Here is a 22,285-nt window from a genome sequence, read left to right on the forward strand (position 1 = left end):
ACACCTCCACGTTGGCTTCCCGTTGCCATGGCAACAAGCCGCGTGGAGGCGGGCACGGGCGGCAGCATCCACCAATCAAAGACGGTCTTAGGGCAAACCCTCACTTTGATTGGTTGTTATAGATGTCCGTTAACCGAGGAGCCGGCTCTCCATTGGTCGGCGCCGTTGCCGCGGTAACGGGAGGACGCGGCGCAGCGGCGGCCGCGGAGGCTCCGCCATGGCCCTGCCCGAGGAGCCGGTGCCGCCGGCCGTGCCCTCCTGCCCCCTGCCCGGCAAGATCTGCCATGTGGCCGGCCAGGAGCGTCCCGGCTCGTGCTGCGGCATGGCCATGGCCGGTTTCCGCACCTCCAAGTACCAGCTGCCCGAGTGGCACCGCCGCAACGCGCGGGTGTTCAACCAGGCCTGCACCGTGGGCGAGGAGGCGCAGCGCGGCCGGGCCGAGGCCGGGCACCTCCGCAGACACGCGGCCGCCTGTGCCCAGCGCGCCCAGCAGCACTCCAAGAGCACCCTCGGGCAGCGCCTGCAGGACATCCACTTCTGGAGGGTGGAGCTGCAGAAGGAGGTCATGGAGCTGGACGCAGAGACCAACCTGCTGGCGGCCCAGAAGCTGCGGCTGGAGCGGGCGCTCGATGCCACCGAGGTGCCCTACGGAGTGGTCACCGACAACCTGCAGTGCCGGGAGAGGAGGCAGCCCCCGGACCTGGTGATCGACGAGGTGGAGAGGCAGCTGCTGAAGGTGGGTGGGCACTGAGGGCTGGGGTGGGCACTGAGGGCTGGGGTGGGCACTGAGGGCTGGGGTGGGCACTGAGAGCTGGGGATGGAGATGGAGAGGCAGCTGCTGAAGGTGGGTGGGCACTGAGGGCTGGGGTGGGCACTGAGGGCTGGGGACGGCACTGAGGGCTGGGGTGGGCACTGAGGGCTGGGGATGGCACTGAGGGCTGGGGTGGGCACTGAGGGCTGGGGTGGGCACTGAGAGCTGGGGATGGAGATGGAGAGGCAGCTGCTGGAGGTGGGTGGGCACTGAGGGCTGGGGTGGGCACTGAGAGCTGGGGATGGATGAGGTGGAGAGGCAGCTGCTGAAGGTGGGTGGGCACTGAGGGCTGGGGTGGGCACTGAGGGCTGGGGATGGCACTGAGAGCTGGGGATGGCACTGAGGGCTGCGGTGGGCACTGAGGGCTGGGGAATGGCACTGAGAGCTGGGGATGGCACTGAGAGCTGGGGATGGAGATGGAGAGGCAGCTGCTGAAGGTGGGTGGGCACTGAGAGCTGGGGTGGGCACTGAGGGCTGGGGATGGATGAGGTGGAGAGGCAGCTGCTGAAGGTGGGTGGGCACTGAGGGCTGGGGCGGGCACTGAGAGCTGGGGTGGGCACTGAGGGCTGGGGATGGATGAGGTGGAGAGGCAGCTGCTGAAGGTGGGTGGGCACTGAGGGCTGGGGTGGGCACTGAGGGCTGGGGCGGGCACTGAGGGCTGGGGTGGGCACTGAGAGCTGGGGTGGGCACTGAGGGCTGGGGATGGATGAGGTGGAGAGGCAGCTGCTGAAGGTGGGTGGGCACTGAGGGCTGGGGCGGGCACTGAGGGCTGGGGTGGGCACTGAGGACTGGGGTGGGCACTGAGGGCTGGGGATGGCACTGAGGGCTGGGGTGGGCACTGAGGGCTGGGGATGGCACTGAGAGCTGGGGATGGATGAGGTGGAGAGGCAGCTGCTGAAGGTGGGTGGGCACTGAGGGCTGGGGTGGGCACTGAGGGCTGGGGTGGGCACTGAGGGCTGGGGATGGCACTGAGAGCTGGGGATGGCACTGAGGGCTGCGGTGGGCACTGAGGGCTGGGGAATGGCACTGAGAGCTGGGGATGGCACTGAGAGCTGGGGATGGAGATGGAGAGGCAGCTGCTGAAGGTGGGTGGGCACTGAGGGCTGGGGATGGAGCAGATGGAGAGGCAGCTGCTGAAAGTGGGTGGGCACTGAGGGATGGGGTGGGCACTGAGAGCTGGGGATGGCACTGAGGGCTGGGGATGGATGAGGTGGAGAGGCAGCTGCTGAAGGTGGGTAGGCACTGAGGGCTGGGGCGGGCACTGAGAGCTGGGGTGGGCACTGAGGGCTGGGGATGGATGAGGTGGAGAGGCAGCTGCTGAAGGTGGGTGGGCACTGAGGGCTGGGGCGGGCACTGAGGGCTGGGGTGGGCACTGAGGGCTGGATATCACAGGAGTCTCCCTGGGTTTGTTTTCCTTTAGGAAGCTGATCTCATCAGGAATATTCGGGATCTTCTGAAAAGGACTATAATTCAAGCCACCAACCAGATCCGGTAGGACATTTCCCAGGATATTCCAGCAGCTCATTCCTGGTCTGTGGGAATAGAGGAGAAAAGATCTCACCAGGGCCAGGCTCAGATGGGAGTTCCATTCAAACTGAAAAGGTTAATGTTGGAACGGGAGGATTCTCCAGTGGAATAAAGTGGATTTAGGTTTCTAATCCTGGTTTTCCAGCATGTGTTTGATTTGGTTTCCAACCCAACCTCAGCATTCCCTGGATACCTCCCTCCCTTCCTGCACCTTGGGAAAAGGAATTTCTCCTTTTCCAGTTGAGTTTTTGCCACCAGATGTCAGTGTGACCTTTAAACATGGACCTTCTGTGTCAACGTGGGCGTTCATTGCCTTTCCAGAGGGCTGTTGGCTGGAATTTCTTCCAAACCCTTTGGAAAGATGTTCCCTGTCTGCAAATATAAAGGAGTTAATTGCTTGAAACCTTGATATTTTAATTTTATTTTTTTAAATCTCCTTCTATTCTACCAGATAGAATGAAAAGCTGTTTGTGGAAAGAATGGCTGTAAATGCAGAATAATGTCAAGTCGTTCTGTTGCATCAGTCAGAGTAGGAGAGGAGACTATTTTGCTTTTTATAATTGTTTTGGGATTATTTCAATCCTATTTAATCCCAATTTAATCCCATTGGCCAGTAAAGTATTGATTCCCTGGGTGAGAGTGACACCTGCTGTTACCAGCTGATAACACTCAAGTCCTGTCTAATTGAAATCATTTCAATTAATTGGGAGATGGGTGACTCTAATTGGAAACAAAGCAGGGATTTTAATCGGAATATCCCTGACCTTTTATCTTGCAAGGCCAGTTTGCACTCTCTGCATGGAAGGAGGGAGAGGAGGGCTCAGGGAATGTTGGGGCCACTTCATGGAGGTCTTCCATGTGAGATCTGCCCAACATTGTAGTGAAAGTGGAGGGTGATTCTTCTGGTGGCACTGCCTGATGTCCTCTGGTCGGCAAACCCACCTGCTGCTGCTGTGAAAAAATCCTCTCAATTTTAGGATTATTGTGGGAAATCCAGAGTGCAGAAACTCCTCTGCCTCAGGTCATGGAGCTCTGAGCCTTCAGCAGGGGCAGCACTGGGCTGGAGGTCTGGGACAGTGGGAATCATGGAATGGTTTGGGGTGGAAAGGACCATAAAGATCATCTATTCCATCCCCTCCCATGGGCAGGGACACCTCCCACCAGCCCAGGGTGCTCCAAGCCCTGTCCAGCCTGGCCTGGGACACTCCCAGGGCTGGGGCAGCCACAGCTTCTCTGGGCACCTGTGCCAGGCCCTGCCCACCCTCCCAGCCAGCAATTCCTTCCCAATATCCCACCTAACCCTGCCCTCTGGCAGTGGGAAGCCATTCCCTGTGCCCTGTCCCTCCATCCCTTGTCCCCAGTCCCTCTCCAGCTCTCCTGAAGCCCCTTCAGGCCCTGCCAGGGGCTCTCAGGTGTCCCTGGAGCCTTCTCTTCTCCAGGTGACACCCCAGCTCTCCCAGCCTGGCTCCAGCCCAGAGGGATCCAGAATTCTGGAATGGTTTGGGTTGGAAGGGACCCCAAAGCCCACCCAGTGCCACCCCTCCATGGACAGGGACACCTCCCACCAGCCCAGGTTGCTCCAAGCCCTGTCCAGCCTGGCCTGGGACACTCCCAGGGCTGGGGCAGCCACAGCTTCTCTGGGCACCTGTGCCAGGGCCTGCCCACCCTCCCAGCCAAGAATTGCTTCCCAATATCCCACCTAAATCAGTCTTACTGTCCTTCCAGGAGATGGATGTGGGACAGAGGGGTTGGTGGGATTTTCCAGACAGAAGGGAATGTTTATGGTGAAGACACAGGCCCAGACTGAGGTTCACACACCTGTGGTGGGGCTGTGGGTTGTCTGGTGTCCCTCTAACCGTGTGTGGATTCAACTTCCCAGCTCCAACCGGATTCAGAAGGAGTTCTGTGAGCTGGACTGGTCAGACAAGGTGGAGACCTATCACATCGATGACAAGTGTGTGAGCTACAACAACGACAGCACCAACATCCAGTCCCACCCCAGCTCTGTGAAGTTTGAGGAGAAGTGAGTAACTCTTGGGACCACCCTGGGACACACAGCTCAGCCTGGGAGAATCATAGAATCATCCCTTGTCCCAACTCCCTCTCCAGCTCTCCTGGAGCCCCTTTAGCACTGGAAGGGGCTCTCAGGTCTCCCTGGAGCCTTCTCTTCTCCAGGCTGAACATCCCCAACACACTCAGCCTATCAAGATCTTGTATCTTTTTATTTCAAGGTAGACACAGACTGTAAATCCTGAATATACTGAAGTGTTTGCTATGACTGAACTGCTGATTCTTGCACAAAAAGTGTGTGTGTCCTTATTGATCCTTGGCAGTGTTGGCTAAAGATGGAAGAGTTTTTCCTTATTTTTGGTCATTTATTGCTTTCCTCAGAAGCCACAGGAATGAGAGATTATGAATGTGTGAAAGGATTAATCTTCTTCCTTCATGCCAAGTCTACAGTGCAACAACAAGCAGAGCTCGGCGACACCTTTGCAGGACAGAACCAGCCTCAGGTTGTCTTCTCGAGGGCAAGATTCCCATTTTCTTCCATTCCCCTCTTCCTCCAGTGCCTCCACACCGAAGACCTGGGCCCAGTTCAGCCATGACAACATTTCCAGTGCAGAGCAGGAGAAACTGGCCTCGGTGCAGCTCCGTTCCCTCATCCAGAACATCATCCACGACGCGGCCGAGGACCTGCGGCTGCAGCGCGCCGCCGTCAACCAGGCCTTCCACAACCACTGCAGGGAGCTGGATGATGCCAAGCTCAAGCTGGAGCAGCACCTGGAGCAGGTGAGCTCTCTGGGGGAGGTCACTCTGTGTGTCTTAGTCCAAGGTGGGTGTCCAATGCTGGTTTGGGGCAGCTCAGGGGGTGGGAAGAGACTTCGGAGCTGGGTTGGGGCTCCAGTTGGGCAGTTTGGTTGTGATGGGCTGTGGTGGGTTAAAGGTGAACCAGCAGGAGAAATGAACCCAACACACAAAAAATTATAAGTCAGAGTTATGATTTAATAACAGTATTACAAAGCAGAGAAATCAGAATTAAGTGTAAGATGCAGGAGATGTCCTTGGAGCAGAGAATCCCAACCATCTCTCCCAGGGCCAAACCAGATCTCAGCACAACCAAAAGCTCCTGTTGCCCCCACCTCTGCCCCAAGGGGTGGGCTCATGGTCAGGCCATGGAGTTCCACTGTTGGATGTGGAGCATCAGCACCACGAGCTTGGTGGAGCTTTGTGATGGGTTAAAGATGAACCAGCAGGAGAAATAAACCCCACACACAAAAAATTATAAGTCAGAGTTATGATTTAATAACAGTATTACAAAGCAGAGAAATCAGAATTAAGTGTAAGATGCAGGAGATGTCCTTGGAGTCCTTGGAGCAGAGAATCCCAACCATCTCTCCCAGGGCCAAACCAGAACTCAGCACAACCAAAAGCTCCTGTTGCCCCCACCTCTGCCCCAAGGGGTGGGCTCATGGTCAGGCCATGGAGTTCCACTGTTGGATGTGGAGCATCAGCACCACAAGCTTGGTGGAGCTTTGTGATGGGTTAAAGGTAAAAGCAGGAAGAGAAATGGACCCAACATGAAAGAGATTATAAGTCAGAGTTATAATTTAATAACAACATTACAATAAATGCAGTGGCACAAAGAGAAATTGGGTTTAACCCCCAAGCCCAGCAGTGTAACCCACCCCCTGGGGCACAAACACAGGGGGGTTTGGTGGCCCCTGTGCTGAGCCCCACGTGGTTCCTCCGAGGCCAAAGGAAAAGGAAGGGACAAACCTGTTGGTGCAGATGATGGCACAGTCTGGGCAGAGTGGTGGGCTCCTCCTGTCCAGGGTCTGCTCCTCCTCTGGATCCAATGAGTGGTTCCCCAAGTCCCCAAACCCCTGAGATTCCATCCCCTCAGGTTTGGGTGGGAGCCCCCAGTGCCTCCCCCAGGGCAGGGAGTTCCACACTGGGGGATCTGACTCTGGCAGTCAGGGGGGATTTTGGAATTGTTGCTGGCCCATGGGCAGAGCTGAGCCCTCAGGTGGGTGTGGAGGTGCCAAGGACTCCCTGCAGGGCAGTTCTCCCAGCTCCTCTGCCAGGCTTCTTTCCCAGCCAGCTCCCAGCCTGAGGGCTCAGCTGTGCCCTGGGCAGCTGCTGCCAATGGGCCATTGGGAACAGTTCCTGGGAAATGGCACAGAGGGTGGACAATCCACAGCTTTGGTCACACCCACACAGGAACAAACTGGTCCCAGTTTGCTGAATTAGGACATGGACTAAGTTAAGAACAGCTAAGTGGGCTTTAATTTCTGTCTGTGTCAGTGGTTAGGAGGGAGAAGCAATTCAGGATTTCCTGTCTTTCCATTTCCTTCAGAAATCCATGGATTTCCAAGCTGATCAGCATCTCTCCATGTGATTTGAAATACCCTTTTTTTTTCTTGGATAAAATTTCCAATTAAAATCAAAGAAAGCTGAAATTTACAATTGAAAGCACTTCCTGGAGGTGGGAAGTGTTGTGGGACATGGAAGGGGTTTGGAACAGGCTGCAGAATATTTTCTGCTGCTTTTCAGACCCAGCATTGACTGTCAGAGCAACAGTGAAAATGCAGAAGTCCAAACCCCCTCTTTGTCATTCCATTTCTCCTGAATTCTGGTCAAACAGGAGGACAAACCCACCCCAACTTCAGCAGGTCCATGAGCAGATGTTCAGAGGGGCAGAGGGAAAGACCTTTTGGGAACAGAGAAGGACCTTTTGGAGACAGGGAAAGACCTTTTGGAGACAGGGAAAGACCTTTTGGAGACAGGGAAAGACCTTTTGGAAACAGGGAAGGACCTTTTGGAAACAGGGAAAGACCTTTTGGAAACAGGGAAAGACCTTTTGGAAACAGGGAAATACCTTTTGAAACAGATCCTGAGATCAGCTCAGTTGATTAAAACTTGGTTGTAACAATGCCAAGGTCATGGGTTCAATCCCCTCTGTGGGCCATTGACTGAAGAGTTGGACTGAATGATCCTTGGGGGTCCTTCCAACTCAGAACAGTCTGTGAGTCTCTGAGTTCTTGCTCTTGGGTGTCCTCCCCAGACCCTCAAGGACATTGGAGAGGAGGAAGCCAACATTGTTGCTCTCAAACAAGCCATCAGGGACAAGGAGACCTACCTGAAGGTGGCCCAGACCAGGCTCTACGACAGGTCCTTCAGGCCCAACGTGGAGCTGTGCAAGGACGAGCCCCAGTTCAGGTGATGCCACCACTTCTCCAAGGGACACTGTCCCACCTGTGTGGGGACTCCCAGCCCTGAGCTTTGGCTGCTCGTTAGGTGGGGTGTGAGTCACAAATGAGGCTGAAATCACTGCCAGGAGTAGTTTAGTATAAATATTATTGTTATTATAGTTCATTTTTCATATTTTATATTGTGTAAAGGATTATTAATATAACATAAAATATATGAAATATAATTAATATACTTAATAGAGTCTCCCTAAATCAGTTCTTGAGGCTCCCTAAATCAGTTCTTGGGACTCCCTAAATCAGTTCTTGGGACTCCCTAAATCAGTTCTTGGGACTCCCTAAAGCAGTTCTGGGGACTCCCTAAATTAATCCTTGGGACTTCCTAAATCAATTATTGGATCTCCCTAAATCAGTTCCTGGGACTCCCTAAATCAGTTCCTGGGGCTTCCTAACCCATGGAAGGGTAGGAAAGTTGACTTTGCTTTTCCTGACCTTCTCTGAGACCTTCCTGACCTTCCCTGAGCTCCTTCCTCCACCTTCCCTGAGCTCCTTCCTCCACCTTCCCTGAGCTCCTTCCTCCACCTTCCCTGAGCTCCTTCCTCCACCTTCCCTGAGCTCCTTCCTCCACCTTCCCTGAGCTCCTTCCTGACCTTCCCTGAGCTCCTTCCTCACCTTCCCTGAGCTCCTTCCTCACCTTCCCTGAGCTCCTTCCTCACCTTCCCTGAGCTCCTTCCTGGCCTTCCCTGAGCTCCTTCCTGACCTTCTCTGAGCTCCTTCCTGACCTTCCCTGAGCTGCTTCCTGACCTTCCCCTGAGCTGCTTCCTGACCTTCCCCTGAGCTGCTTCCTGACCTTCTCTGAGTCCTTCCTGACCTTCTCTGTGTCCTTCCTGACCTTCTCTGTGTCCTTCCTGACCTTCTCTGAGCTCCTTCCTGACCTTCTCTGAGCTCCTTCCTGACCTTCTCTGAGCTCCTTCCTGACCTTCTCTGAGCTCCTTCCTGACCTTCTCTGTGTCCTTCCTGACCTTCCCTGAGCTCCTTCCTGACCTTCTCTGAGCTCCTTCCTGACCTTCTCTGAGCTCCTTCCTGACCTTCTCTGAGCTCCTTCCTCCACCTTCCCTGAGCTCCTTCCTCCACCTTCCCTGAGCTCCTTCCTCCACCTTCCCTGAGCTCCTTCCTCCACCTTCCCTGAGCTCCTTCCTCCACCTTCCCTGAGCTCCTTCCTCCACCTTCCCTGAGCTCCTTCCTCCACCTTCCCTGAGCTCCTTCCTCCACCTTCCCTGAGCTCCTTCCTCCACCTTCCCTGAGCTCCTTCCTCCACCTTCCCTGAGCTCCTTCCTCCACCTTCCCTGAGCTCCTTCCTCCACCTTCCCTGAGCTCCTTCCTCCACCTTCCCTGAGCTCCTTCCTCCACCTTCCCTGAGCTCCTCCTGAACAAAGTCCTGATCCTGCAGCTGCTGCTCTTTGTCCTCATTCCTGTTCACGTCTCTTTGTGCCTCTCCTGCTCTTCCTCATCCCTTCCTGTCATCCCCTTCAGGTTGGTGAGCGAAGTTGAAGAGCTCACAGTGTTCCTGGAAGCCCTGAAGAGAAAACTGATGGAGTCAGAGCAGTGCCTGAAGCACCTGGAGGAGACCAGGATGAAGCTGGAGAAGGAGATCGCGGTGAAGGCCAACAGCATCTCCATCGACAGGGAGAAGTGCTTGCCCTTCCGCATCCACTACCCCGTGGATCTGGAACTGGCCAGCTACAAACAGTGACTTTCTGCAGACCTGGGGGGGGATGGAGCTGCTTCTTTTCTGTTCACCATTGGCAAGGGTGCAAAAAAAGGTTAGGAAAAATCTAGAATCTTTGATACAAAAATAAATGGATTTTATTTACGGAATTGCGGCGTCCGTTGGGGTTTGTTCCGCTTGAAGTCAAGTGGGAACTGAAATCCTGCCTGAAAATGAACATGGCCTTGAGTCTCACCTTAACACTTCTGGAGAACCTGTAATATTTGTGCATAATGTGTCACATTTGGGGGGTTTCACCCCAATAATTAAATACTGTGAGTGAATATTGAGTGGGAATAATAATGTATTCCACTTAAACTTAAGTGGGAACTGAAATCCTGCCTGAAAATGAACATGGCTTTGAGTCTCACCTTAAAACTTCTGGAGAACCTCTATATGGTGAGTTTGAAACAGGTTAAAGAGAGTTCATTATATCTGCAATGTATCATTTGTGCATAATCTGTTATATTTGGGGGGTTTACCCCAATAATTAAATACTGTGAGTGAATATTGAGTGGGAATAATAATTTGTTCTGCTTAAATTTAAGTGGGAACTGAAATCCTGCCTTAAAATGAACATGGCTTTGAGTCTGACCTTAAGACTTCTGGAGAATCTCTATATGGTGAGTTTAAACCAGCTTAAAGGTAGTTTATTATCTCTGCAATGTATCATTTGTGCATAATGTGTCATATTTGGGGGTTTCACCTCAATAATGTGAGTATTTAGTGGGAATAATAACAATTTGTTCCACTTAAACTTAAGTGGGAACTGAAATCCTGCCTTAAAATGATCATGGCTTTGAGTCTGACCTTAAGACTTCTTGACAACCTTTATATGGTGAGTTTAAACCAGCTTAAAGGTACTTCATTATCTCTGCAATGTATCATTTGTGCATAATGTGTCATATTTGGGGGTTTCACCTTAATAATGTGAGTATTTAGTGGGATTAATAACAATATTCACTGTGTTTTATTCTACTTAAATTTAAGTGGAAACTTAAGTCCTGCCTTAAAATGAACATGGCTTTGAGTCTTCCCTTAAAACTTCTGGAGAACCTCTACATGGTGAGTTTGAAACCCCTTAAAGGTACTTCATGGCATCTGTTTTGATGCTTCCAGCAGAGGATTCCTGGTTGGCAGGGTGGGATCCTCCTGGCCCAGGGAGCAGCCCTGCCCTCCACGGGGTCTGCAGGATCCAGGCCAAGATCCCCTTGGCCTTCTTGGCCACCTGGGCACACTGGTGGCTCCTGTTGAGCTTCCTGTCCCTCAGTCCCCCCAGGTCCCTCTGCCTGGCTGCTCTCCAGCCACTCTGTGCCCAGCCTGGAGCGCTGCAGGGGTTGGGGTGGCCAAAGGGCAGGACCTGCACTTGGCCTTGGTGAACTTCATCCCATTGGAATCAGCCCATCCCTCCAGCCTGTCCAGGTCCCTCTGCAGAGCCCTCCAGCCTGTCCAGGTCCCTCTGCAGAGCCCTCCAGCCTGTCCAGGTCCCTCTGCAGAGCCCTCCAGCCTGTCCAGGTCCCTCTGCAGAGCCCTCCTGCCTGTCCAGGTCCCTCTGCAGGTCCCTCCTGCCTTCCAGCAGGTCGACACTCCCTCCCAACTTGGTGTCATCAGCAAATTTGCTGCTGATGGACTCAATCCCCTCATCCAAATCATCACTAAAGATGTTAAACAGGACAGGACCCAACACAGACCCCTGGGGACACCACTGGTGACCAGCTGGATGCAGCTCCATTCACCAGCACTCTCTGGGCCCTCCAGGCAGCTCCTGACCCAGCAGAGGGGACACCTGTCCAGGCCATGGGCCACCAGCTTTGCCAGGACTATGTTATGGGAGATGGTGTCAAAGGCCTTGCTGAAGTCCAGGCAGACACACCCAGAGCCTTCCCCTCATCCACCAGGTGGGTCACCTGATGGTAAAGAGAGATCAGGTTGGTAAATATGTTTATTATAAAGAAATATAATAAATTATTATATATCAATATATTATATTTATAATATAATAGTTCTTATAATTATTATATTATTTATTATTATTTATTATAATTTGTTATTTATTATATATTATTTATTATATTTAATATATTTATTTGTTTACTTATTTATATATACATACATATAAATATATATATGAATATATATATATATAAATATAAATATAAGTATAATATAAATATAAATGTAAGTATAATATAAATATAAATATAAATATAAGTATAAATGTAAGTATAAATATAAATATAAATATGAATTTAGATAGGAATATAAATATAAATATAAGTATAATATAAATACAAGTATAAATATAAATATAGATATGAATATAAATATATATATGAATATAAATATAAGTATAAATATAAGTATAATTAAAATATAAATATAAATATAAGTATAAATATAAATATAAATATAAACATAATATAAATATAAATATAAATATAAATATAATATAAATATAAATATAATATAAATATAAATATAATATAAATATAAACATATATACACACATAAATATAACTAAAATCTGAGGCCTCAGCCACTGCTGGAACAGAATCCATTGAGCTGCTGGAGGTTTAAACCCTTTTTCTTCAGCTCCACGTTGTATGAACAGATCATGACATTGAAAAGAGGCTGAGGAATGACTGAAAAGGGAAAATCAGCCCCAATCCCTCTTTGCAGCGAGAGGAAAGTGCCAGCACTGCCCCCACTGACATTCCTGTCAGGGAATGCTTTAATTGTTCTCCTCTGACACTTCAATTACATGTTTTCTGTAAATAAATGGCAGTTTGGGGATCCTCCTGAATTGGGATTTTGCCTTCAGAGCCTCATTTTCCCCCTTGTTGATGCTCCAGCTCTGCTTCCACCCCCCTGTGCTGCCACTCAGGCTTTGCCAGAGGCAAAGGAGACTCCAGGGTTTCTTCCAGCTTCCATTTGGCAGCAAAAAGAAATATTTATTTATATCCAAACCAGAATCCTGGAATGGTTTGGGTTGGAAGGGACCACAAAGCCCACCCAGTGCCAGCCCTGCCCTGGGCAGGGACACCTCCCACCAGCCCAGGCTGCTCCAAGCCCTGTCCAGCCTGGCCTGGGACACTCCCAGGGCTGGGGCAGCCACAGCTTCTCTGGGCACCTGTGCCAGGGCCTGCCCACCCTCCCAGTGGGGAATTCCTTCCCAATATCCCATCCATCCCTGCCCTCTGGCAGTGGGAAGCCATTCCCTGTGCCCTGTCCCTCCAACCCTTGTCCCCAGTCCCTCTCCAGCTCTCCTGGAGCCCCTTCAGGCCCTGCCAGGGGCTCTCAGGTGTCCTTGGAGCCTTCTCTTCTCCAGGTGATGCCCCAGCTCTCCCAGCCTGGCTTCAGACCAGAGGGATCCAGAATTCTGGAATGGTTTGGGGTGGAAAGGACCTCAAAGCCCACCCAGTGCCACCCCTGCCATGGGCAGGGACACCTCCCACCAGCCCAGGGTGCTCCAAGCCCTGTCCAGCCTGGTCTGGGACACTCCCAGGGCTGGGGCAGCCACAGCTTCTCTGGGCACCTGTGCCAGGGCCTGCCCACCCTCCCAGTCAGCAATTCCTTCCCAATATCCCAGTGTCAGTGGGAAGCCATTCCCCTTGGCCTGTTCCTCCACAGTCTTGTCCAAAATCTTTCTCTGGTTCTTTTGGAGCCTCTTTAGGCACTCAAAGGGGCTCCAAGGTGTCCCTGGAGCCTTCTCTTCTCCAGGGTGAAATCAAGGAGAGGGAATTGGATCCCTCTGGATTTCCTGTTATTCTGGAAGGGGCAGTGAAATGGGAGGATGTTTGTGAGCCACAGAGTCACAGAATGGTTTGGGTTTGAAGGGACCTCAAAGCCCACCCAGTGCCACCCCTGCCATGGGCAGGGACACCTCCCACCAGCCCAGGGTGCTCCAAGCCCTGTCCAACCTGGCCTGGGACACTCCCAGGGCTGGGGCAGCCACAGCTTCTCTGGGCACCTGTGCCAGGGCCTGCCCACCCTCCCAGCCAGCAATTCCTTCCCAATATCCCACCTAACCCTTCCTGGCAATGGGAAGCCATTCCCCTTGGCCTGTCCCACATCCCTCTCCAGCTCTCCTGGAGCCCCTTTAGGCTCTGGAAGGGGCTCTCAGCTCTCCCTTCTCCAGGTGAGCCCCCCCAGCTCTCCCAGCCTGGTCCAGCCCTTTCATCTGTATCCATATTTTCCTATCCATCCCCATTCCTGGAACAAGGCAGTTCCCTGGAGCTGCTTTCCCTGCTGTTTGCCCCACACCCCCTTTCCTGCTCTCCCCTTCAGCATTTTCTCTCTGCTGACACCACAGAGCAGCAGCTTCAGTGACCCTGGGACAGCTCCTGTGCCTCTGAGTCCTTCTGATGTCAGAATGGAGTAATTGTTTGACAAAACTCGACTTTGCTGCGAGGCCTCAATGAATTTTTTAACAGTAAGAAAGTAATTGTGGATTTATTGGTGCTCTCAACACCTTGGGGAAGATCCAGAGTTCCACTTGGGACCACTTAAGGATTTAGTGCTTTGCAGGGGATGATTGGGGAGCACAGATTAATTAACACTTACCCAAGGGTTGAGCCACCTCCCCTTTTTCTTTCCATTCCTGTGGATTTTGGGGACACTGGGGTGTCTCTCTCTGGGGACACAAACCTGGCTTGGCCCTCCCTGTGCCACCCTCCCAGCAGTGCCCTCCCCCTGCCCCTTGGCACTCCCTCACACACTTTTATCTGCAGCAAAGTGGAGCAAAAGGGCTGCTGTGAAATCCTTGGAAGCTGCTGAATTAATATTGCCTGGCAAGCTGTTATGTATTTTTTATTACTGAGATAGTAAAATATTGAAATGGCTTCTGACAGAGAGAGAGGAGCAAAGGAAAACACCCAGGAGAAATTATTTTATCTCCGAGGCTTTAATTGAATGGTGTAAAACACTTTTATGGCAAAGAAAGATGATTTATTTGCCTCTATGATCATCTGTACTGGAAGAGAAGCCTCTCTGGAAGAGCTTTCCCACCCTCTGTTTACCTGTGAGGTACCTGAGGGTTCTGCTCCAAGGATGGGTGTGTTTTCCCCTCTCCACCTTTTTTGTTGTCTTTCCACTGCCTAAAATCTCATTTTTGACTCTGCAATGGGTTTGTAACCCACAGGGAGCAGAGGAAGGTGGGGAGGAGGAGCCCAGGATGCTCCTCAGCACCTGCACCTTGTTGTGAGAATAATCCCAGACTGTTCTGAGCTGGAAGGACCCACAAGGATCAGCGAGTCCAACTCTTCAGTCAGTGGCCCACAGAGGGGATTGAACCCCTGACCTTGGCATTGTTACAGCCAAGTTCTAACCAACTGAGCCAATCCTGGTGGGATTGAACCCAACCTGGCCTTGGACACTCCCAGGGCTGGGGCAGCCAGAGCTTCTCTGGGCACCTGTGCCAGGTGATGCCTTCATGGAACTGGTGATTTTGATGCTGATCCAGGTTTTAACCCAGATTGACTCCCATTCTCCAGAAGGAGCTCTTTGCATTCCTTCCCTCCCCTGCTTTTCCCATCCCTTCCCTCTCCTGCCCTTTCCGTCCCTTCCCTCTCCTGCCCTTTCCGTCCCTTCCCTCTCCTGCCCTTCCCGTCCCTTCCCTCTCCTGCCCTTCCCGTCCCTTCCCTCTCCTGCCCTTCCCGTCCCTTCCCTCTCCTGCCCTTCCCGTCCCTTCCCTCTCCTGCCCTTCCCGTCCCTTCCCTCTCCTGCCCTTCCCGTCCCTTCCCTCTCCTGCCCTTCCCGTCCCTTCCCTCTCCTGCCCTTCCCGTCCCTTCCCTCTCCAGCCCTAAGACGTGTTTGCTTTTCCTTCTCCTCACCTTTTCTTTGTAGGGAAACCACTGGTTAGTGAGGGGATTTTTAGGGATGAGGGTTTTTTAGGGAATTCTCCACAGGGTGAGGAGGAACATCCTCTGTTCAAGGAAACTACTTGTTAGTGGACTTTTTTTTAGGGAATTCTACACAGGATCAGGAGGAACATCCTGTGCTCAGGGAAACCACTTGTTAGTGAGGGGGGTTTTAGGGATGAGGGTTTTTTAGGGAATTCTGCACAGGATGAGGAGGAACATCCTTTGTCCAAGGAAACCACTTGTTAGTGAGGGGTTTTTTTAGGGAATTCTGTGCAGGATCGGAAGGAACATCCTGTGCTCAGGGAGACCACTTGTTAGTGGTGCTTTTTTTAGGGAATTCTGCCCAGGATCAGGAGGAACACCCTGTATTCAAGGAAAGAACTTGTTAATGAGGGGTTTTTTAGGGAATTCTGCACAGGATGAGGAGGAACATCCATTGTTGAAGGAAATCACTTGTTAATGGATTTTTTTTTTTTAGGGAATTCTGCACAGGATGAGGAGGAACATCCTGTGCTCAGGGAAACCACTGGCTAGTGGATTTTTTAGGGAATTCTGCACAGGATCAGGAGGAACATCCTGTGCTCAGGGAAACCACTTTGTAGTGAGGGGGTTTTAGGGATGAGGGTTTTTTAGGGAATTCTGCACAGGATGAGGAGGAACATCCTCTGTTCAAGGAAAGCACTTGTTAATGAGGGTTTTTTAGGGAATTCTGCACAGGATCAGGGGGAACATACTGTGCTCAGGGAAACCACTTGTTAATGGATTTTTTTTTTTTAGGGAATTCTGCACAGGATGAGGAGGAACATCCCGTGCTTGGTGTAGCCAAGGGCTCTCAAAGCAAAGGGATTTAAGGCAGCAAATGGTGGGCTGGGAGCAACTGGTGATGTCCTGGGAGAAGAGGAACTGAGATGGTCCAGGTGGGCTTCTGGACCAAGCCTGGAGAACATGAACTGACCTGGAAAAGGTCCTTGTCCCTCCCCAGTCCCAGGACAGGTTTTGGCCAAGGAGTGAAGCCCTCAGAGGGCTCTGAGTTGGTCCCTCCCTGTTCCCCTCTGGGTGTTGTTTGCCAGCCAAGAGCTTTTTCCAGAGGGACATCCCGAGGAGCAGAGGGATGAAATGCCAGCTGGGATTGGTTTTCCTTTGCCCCTCAGCACCCCCAGGCTGTGACTGGATCACAGCCAGCAGCAGGAGGGGTGGAATTCTCTGGGACATCTCCAGACCTCCCCACCAACCACGGAGGGTGTTGGGGGAAGAGCAGCCTCTCCTTGTGGAGCTGCTGGTGGTGGGAGGGAAGAAAAGCTCCAAGGAGTTGAGCAGGATTGATTTTTAATTGATTTATTTCGCTTTTTAATTATTTTTTTTTAAATTTAACTCGTTCCATACATCCACTGCCAAGACAAGGAGATGAGACTGGGAAGTTTGGGATGAGATTCCAGCAGATGGTGGATGGAGAGGGAGGAAAAGCTGCCCCGAGTCGGGTTTGGTTCCCAATTTAAGCCCCAATCAAACAGAACTCCAAGAGTTATAAAACTCCTCCTTCCCACATGCACCTGAGGAATCAAATTCCATCTCAGAGACAAGCCAAGCCCATTTTCCAATAAGGAATAAACCCAGGGCTTAGGAAATGCACACACACAAAGCAGAGGAAACTTAAAAGCATTTTCCCAGCACAGGAGTTGAAAATAAAAAGGTGACCTTTAAAGCAGGTGGGGAGAGTTCATTTGGAGGGTAAAATAAAGATAAAAAAAAGCAGCTGGGTTAATCCAAAAAGCCCTACCTGGCAGCCACTCCTTCTGCCATAGTTTACTTCTCTTTTTAAGAGGGGTTTCAGCCTCAGGATTTCAAAAATTCATTCCCTTTTAGTGCTGGAAGAGATGACAGAGCTGGAACAGGCTCTGCTTTCACATCCTGCTCAGGGAGCAGCCAGAGGTGGGGGCTGTTCCCTGTCCTGCCCTCACTCAGCCCTTTCATCCAGGACTTTCAGCTCCTGGGGGTGTCCAGGCAGGGAAAGGGAAGAGGTGGAACATCTCCCCCTCTTCTGTCCCCCAGAGGTCACCCCCAGAGCTGAGGGAAGTGTGTTAAACCCAGCCAGGATTGGCACAGAGATGCCCTCCTGGAGCTCTGCTGCCCACCAGGGGTGTGGGGGGGCTCTGCTTTAACCCTGGGCTGGCCATGAGGAGCTTTGGGCTCATCCCTTTCAGAGCTGGGTGTTGGTGGAGGAGCAACAGCCCCACCCTGGGGCAGCTCTTGGTGTTTGGAAGGACCTGGAGCTTTGCTGGACCCAACAGACCCATTTTCAATCTCCTTTTTCCCATCAGAGCTCCATCCCCATCCCCCAAACCCACAGCTGGGAGTTCAGTGCAGGAACAAGGTGTGGACTCTCCATCCCTGGGGGTGTCCAAGGGATGTCCAGGTGACACAAAGGGACACTTGGAGGTTGGGAATGATCAGCTCCAATCTCTGGGCTCTCCTCTCACCCCACCTGGAGCTGCCACCTGGAGCTCCTCTCACCCCACCTGGAGCTGCCACCTGGAGCTCCTCTCACCCCACCTGGAGCTGTGGGTGGTTGGGAGGCAGGGCCATGGGGACATTCAGGGGCAGAGAGGGACCAAAACTGGCATTCCAAGGATTTCTCCGACTCTGCCTCATCAGGATGGATTTCAGGAACTCCCCAAGCTCGTGGGAAGTGCAAGGAAAGAACCTCAAGAGCTGCCACTGCAGGTGCTGCCACCCCTGGGAGTGTCCAAGGGATGTCCAGGTGACACAGGGACACTTTGGAGTTGGGAATGATCAGCTCCAATCTCTGGGCTCTCCTCTCACCCCACCTGGAGCTGCCACATCCTCTGTGCTGTGGGTGGTTGGGAGGCAGGGCCAAGGGGACATTCAGGGGCAGAGAGGGACCAAAACTGGCATTCCAAGGATTTCTCCAACTCTGCCTCATCAGGATGGATTTCAGGAGGGAGAAACATCCCGAGCTGGTGGGAAGTGCAAGGAAAGAACCTCAAGAGCTGCCACTGCAGGTGCTGCCACCCCTGGGAGTGTCCAAGGGATGTCCAGGGGACACACAGGGACAGCTGGAGGTTGGGAATGATCAGCTCCAATCTCTGGGCTCTCCTCTCACCCCACCTGGAGCTGTGGGTGGTTGGGAGGCAGGGCCATGGGGACATTCTGGGGCAGAGAGGGACCAAAACTGGCATTCCAAGGATTTCTCTGACTCTGCCTCATCAGGATGGATTTCAGGAACTCCCCAGAGCTGGTGGGAAATGCAAGGAAAGAACCTCAAGAGCTGCCACTGCAGGTGCTGCCACCCCTGGGGGGGTCTCACCAAACACTCTCTGCTCCCAGATCCCAGCCTGGGAAATAAAGCTGGGAATTAATGCTGGGAAATAAAGCTGGGAAATAAAGCTGGGAATTAATGCTGGGAAATAAAGCTGGAAATGGGGATTTAATCCAAGAGTGACTCCCCTTAGGCTTTGTTTCCCTTGTGAAATAACTGCTTTTTTAAAAGAAATGCTAATAATGCTACCAATAATTAATGTTCTCTGAGTCTCTCAGTTCCAGGGAGGGGTGATTAGGTCCAAACAGCAGAGATGTTTCTGATCTCAGCGCTGTGAGAAGATACAGAAACAAAGCCCATGTTCTCAGACGGCCTCTGCTCTCAGTCCTTTGCCAACCCTGGGAGCTCCTGAGGCTGAAACGTTTATTGTGTGTTTATTTCTCAGGCTGAAACTGCAACACTTTGTTGGTGTCAAACCAAAACCTTCCCCTCCCGAACTCTTTAATCTCTTTCTTGCTGTGCCCTGTGGAGTTTGTCAGAACCAGGAGCTGCCTGATGGAAAATAAATGTCTGTATTTCCTCAGCTCTGAATGAATTCCCCACATTCCTCCCTGTCTGTCACGTGGGTGAATGTCCTGGGTTGTTTTCTTTTCTCTCCATCACCCTGTTGAGGTGCTGCTGGGGTGTGAAGGCAGCAGATAAAACTGATAATGATGCTTAATTAATAAAGCAATACGAAATAATGATTGAATTAAAACAAATTGATGGAGCCAAATTCTAACAGGTGGGTCCCCACGAGGAGAGTTTGTCCTTCTGTTCCAAAGAACTTCAGCTCAGGATTTCTTGTGCTGGTCCAGGTTGGATGTGGAGAAGCAGGAACTGCTCCAGGTGAGGGAAGTTTCCTGTTCCAAGGTTTGTAGCCAAGAGAATTCCCAATCTATTCCACGGCAAAGGGTCGGAGCCCAAAACATTCCTGTCCTTTCCTTCCTCTCTGTTTTCTCAGCTGAGCTTGAAGAGCTGTTAATAATTTAATATTTATTCAATTCCTTGAGTGGCAGGAGGGCTTTGAAACCAGGCCAGCCCTGGAGCAGGAAGGGAATTCCAGCCATTGACTGAAGAGCTGGACTCGATGATCCTTGTGGGTCCCTTCCAGCTCAGGATAGTCTGGGATTCTGGGATTCTGGGAATGTGCCACGTGCCAGTGGATTGTGGATCTTTTTTGGGCAGAGTTTCCTTGTTGGAGAACATTTCAGGAAGAATTTCATCATGGGAAAGGTTGTGAAATGCTGGAAGGGGCTGCCCAGGGAGGGTTGGAGTGCCCAGCCCTGGAGGTGCCCAAGGAAGGACTGGCCGTGGCACTCAGAGCTCTGGGTTGGGGGACAAGGTGGGCATCGGGCACAGGGTGGGCTCCATGGGCTGGGAGGGCTTTGCCAAGGTGGGCACTGGGCACAGGGTGGGCTCCAGGGGTTGGGAGGGCTTTGCCAAGGTGGGCACCGGGCACAGGGTGGGCTCCAGGGGTTGGGAGGGCTTTTCCAAGGTGGGCATCGGGCACAGGGTGGGCTCCAGAGGCTGGGAGGGCTTTGCCAAGGTGGGCATCGGGCACAGGGTGGGCTCCAAAGACTGGGAGGGCTTTGCCAAGGTGGGCATCGGGCACAGGGTGGGCTCCAGGGGCTGGCAGGGCTTTGACAAGGTGGGCATCGGGCACAGGGTGGGCTCCATGGGCTGGGAGGGCTTTGCCAAGGTGGGCATCGGGCACAGGGTGGGCTCTGTGGGTTGGGAGAGCTTTGCCAAGGTGGGCATCGGGCACAGGGTGGGCTCCATGGGCTGGGAGGGCTTTGCCAAGGTGGGCATCAGGCACAGGGTGGGCTCCAGGGGCTGGCAGGGCTTTGCCAACCTTCATAATTATCATTTCCCAGTCACCTTTAGGGCCCCAAACTCGAAGCCTTGGGCACGTCCCAGGGTTGCCCTCAGTGACCCACCTTCACACCTGAGTGGGCTGTGCCAAGATGTCACTAATAAAAGCTCTTTTGAAACCTTCAGACACCCCCCAAAAAAAATTAATAACAAATTGTTGGAGGCTTTATTTAAAAAAAAAAATAATTCTTTTCCACAGCAAGGACTTTCACTGTGAGTGGCTCAGCAGGGCCTTTCCTGGAAATTTTATTGTACTTTAAAATGAAATATTCGCACAGAGCAACGAGCAGAGAAGGGCACGGGCAGGGCAAGGAGGAGGAGGAGGAGGATGGGCTGGGGTGGCACAGGAGAGCTGAGAGACAGGACAGGGGAATGGCTCCCACTGGCATAGGGAAGGGTTAGGTGGGATATTGGGAAGGAATTGCTGGCTGGGAGGGTGGGCAGGCCCTGGCACAGGTGCCCAGAGAAGCTGTGGCTGCCTCAGCCCTGGGAGTGTCCCAGGCCAGGTTGAACAGGGCTTGGAGCACCCTGGGCTGGTGGGAGGTGTCCCTGCCCATGGCAGGGGTGGCACTGGGTGGGCTTTGTGGTCCCTTCCAACCCAAACCATTCTATGATTCTGTGGCTCAGAAAACATCCTCCCATTTCACTGCCCCTTCCAGAATAACAGGAAATCCAGAGGGATCCAATTCCCTCTCCTTGATTTCACCCTGGAGAAGAGAAGGCTCCAGGGACACCTTGGAGCCCCTTTGAGTGCCTAAAGAGGCTCCAAAAGAAGCAGAGAAAGATTTTGGACAAGACTCTGGAGGAACAGGACAAGGGGAATGGCTTCCCACTGACACTGGGATATTGGGAAGGAATTGCTGGCTGGGAGGGTGGGCAGGCCTGGCACAGGTGCCCAGAGAAGCTGTGGCTGCCCCAGCCCTGGGAGTGTCCCAGGCCAGGCTGGACAGGGCTTGGAGCACCCTGGGCTGGTGGGAGGTGTTGGGGTTGGAACTGGATCATCTTCAAGGTCCTTTCCAACCCAACCCATTCCACGATTCCATGAAAGGACAGACAGGGCAGAGGGAGGCAAAGGCAGAGTGCCAGTCCAGTGGCTCCCCAGTGCCCCCCAGTGCCCCCAGTGCTGCTGTTTAACTGGGGGCCGCTGCAACATCTGCAGGAGGGAAAGGGAAGGGCCACAGTGCCCTCTGTTGGCACCAGCGCCATCCCTGCCGGAGGGCTCGGAACAGCAGCTGCGTCTCCAGCCTCTCCCTTTCCTTTTCCTTTTCCTTTTCCTTTTCCTTTTCCTTTTCCTTTTCCTTTTCCTTTTCCTTTTCCTTTTCCTTTTCCTTTTCTCCTTTTCCTTTTCCTTTTCCTTTTCTCCTTTTCCTTTCCCTTTTTCTTTTCCTTTCCCTCTTTTTCCTTTTTTTCTTTCCCCTTTTTCCCTTTCCCATTTCCCCTTTTCTTTTCCCTTTTTTTCCTTCCCCTTTTCCTTTTTCCTTTCCCCTTTCTCCTTGCCTTGCCTTCTCTTGACTTTCCTCCAGGACCCCATGGCTCCAGGATCCCATAACTCCAGTATCCTATGATTCCAGGCTCCTGTTATTCCAGGATTCTATAATTCCAGTATCCTATGATTCCAGGATCCTGTTATTCCAGGATCCTACAGTTCCAGGATCCTGTGATTCCCAGCCCCCTATGGCTCCAGGTCCCTGGGCCCTCCCGCCGCCATGACACCTCCACGTTGGCTTCCCGTTGCCATGGCAACAAGCCGCGTGGAGGCGGGCACGGGCGGCAGCATCCACCAATCAAAGACGGTCTTAGGGCAAACCCTCACTTTGATTGGTTGTTATAGATGTCCGTTAACCGAGGAGCCGGCTCCCCATTGGTCGGCGCCGTTGCCGCGGTAACGGAAGGACGCGGCGCAGCGGCGGCCGCGGA

General features: G+C 52.4%; 1 protein-coding gene across 2 annotated transcripts; it reads left to right on the forward strand.

Moving 5' to 3' along the window:
* The first annotated feature begins 217 nt into the window (after positions 1-217).
* LOC139679404 (tektin-4-like) lies at positions 218-9,703 on the forward strand. Of its 2 annotated transcripts, none has more exons than XM_071571142.1 (6): positions 218-736; positions 2,232-2,302; positions 4,218-4,361; positions 4,906-5,128; positions 7,404-7,558; positions 9,082-9,703. In XM_071571142.1, exons 1-6 carry the CDS (start codon positions 218-220, stop codon positions 9,299-9,301), a joined length of 1,332 nt encoding a protein of 443 aa, XP_071427243.1. In that variant the 3' UTR covers positions 9,302-9,703. The 2 variants fall into 2 exon arrangements, with proteins under 2 accessions (XP_071427243.1, XP_071427244.1); XM_071571143.1 differs by lacking the exon at positions 218-736 and adding an exon at positions 1,854-1,896.
* The last annotated feature ends 12,582 nt before the right edge of the window (positions 9,704-22,285 follow it).

Source organism: Pithys albifrons, chromosome 16 (genome assembly GCF_047495875.1).
Source record: "Pithys albifrons albifrons isolate INPA30051 chromosome 16, PitAlb_v1, whole genome shotgun sequence".
Classification (NCBI taxonomy): Eukaryota; Metazoa; Chordata; class Aves; order Passeriformes; family Thamnophilidae; genus Pithys; species Pithys albifrons.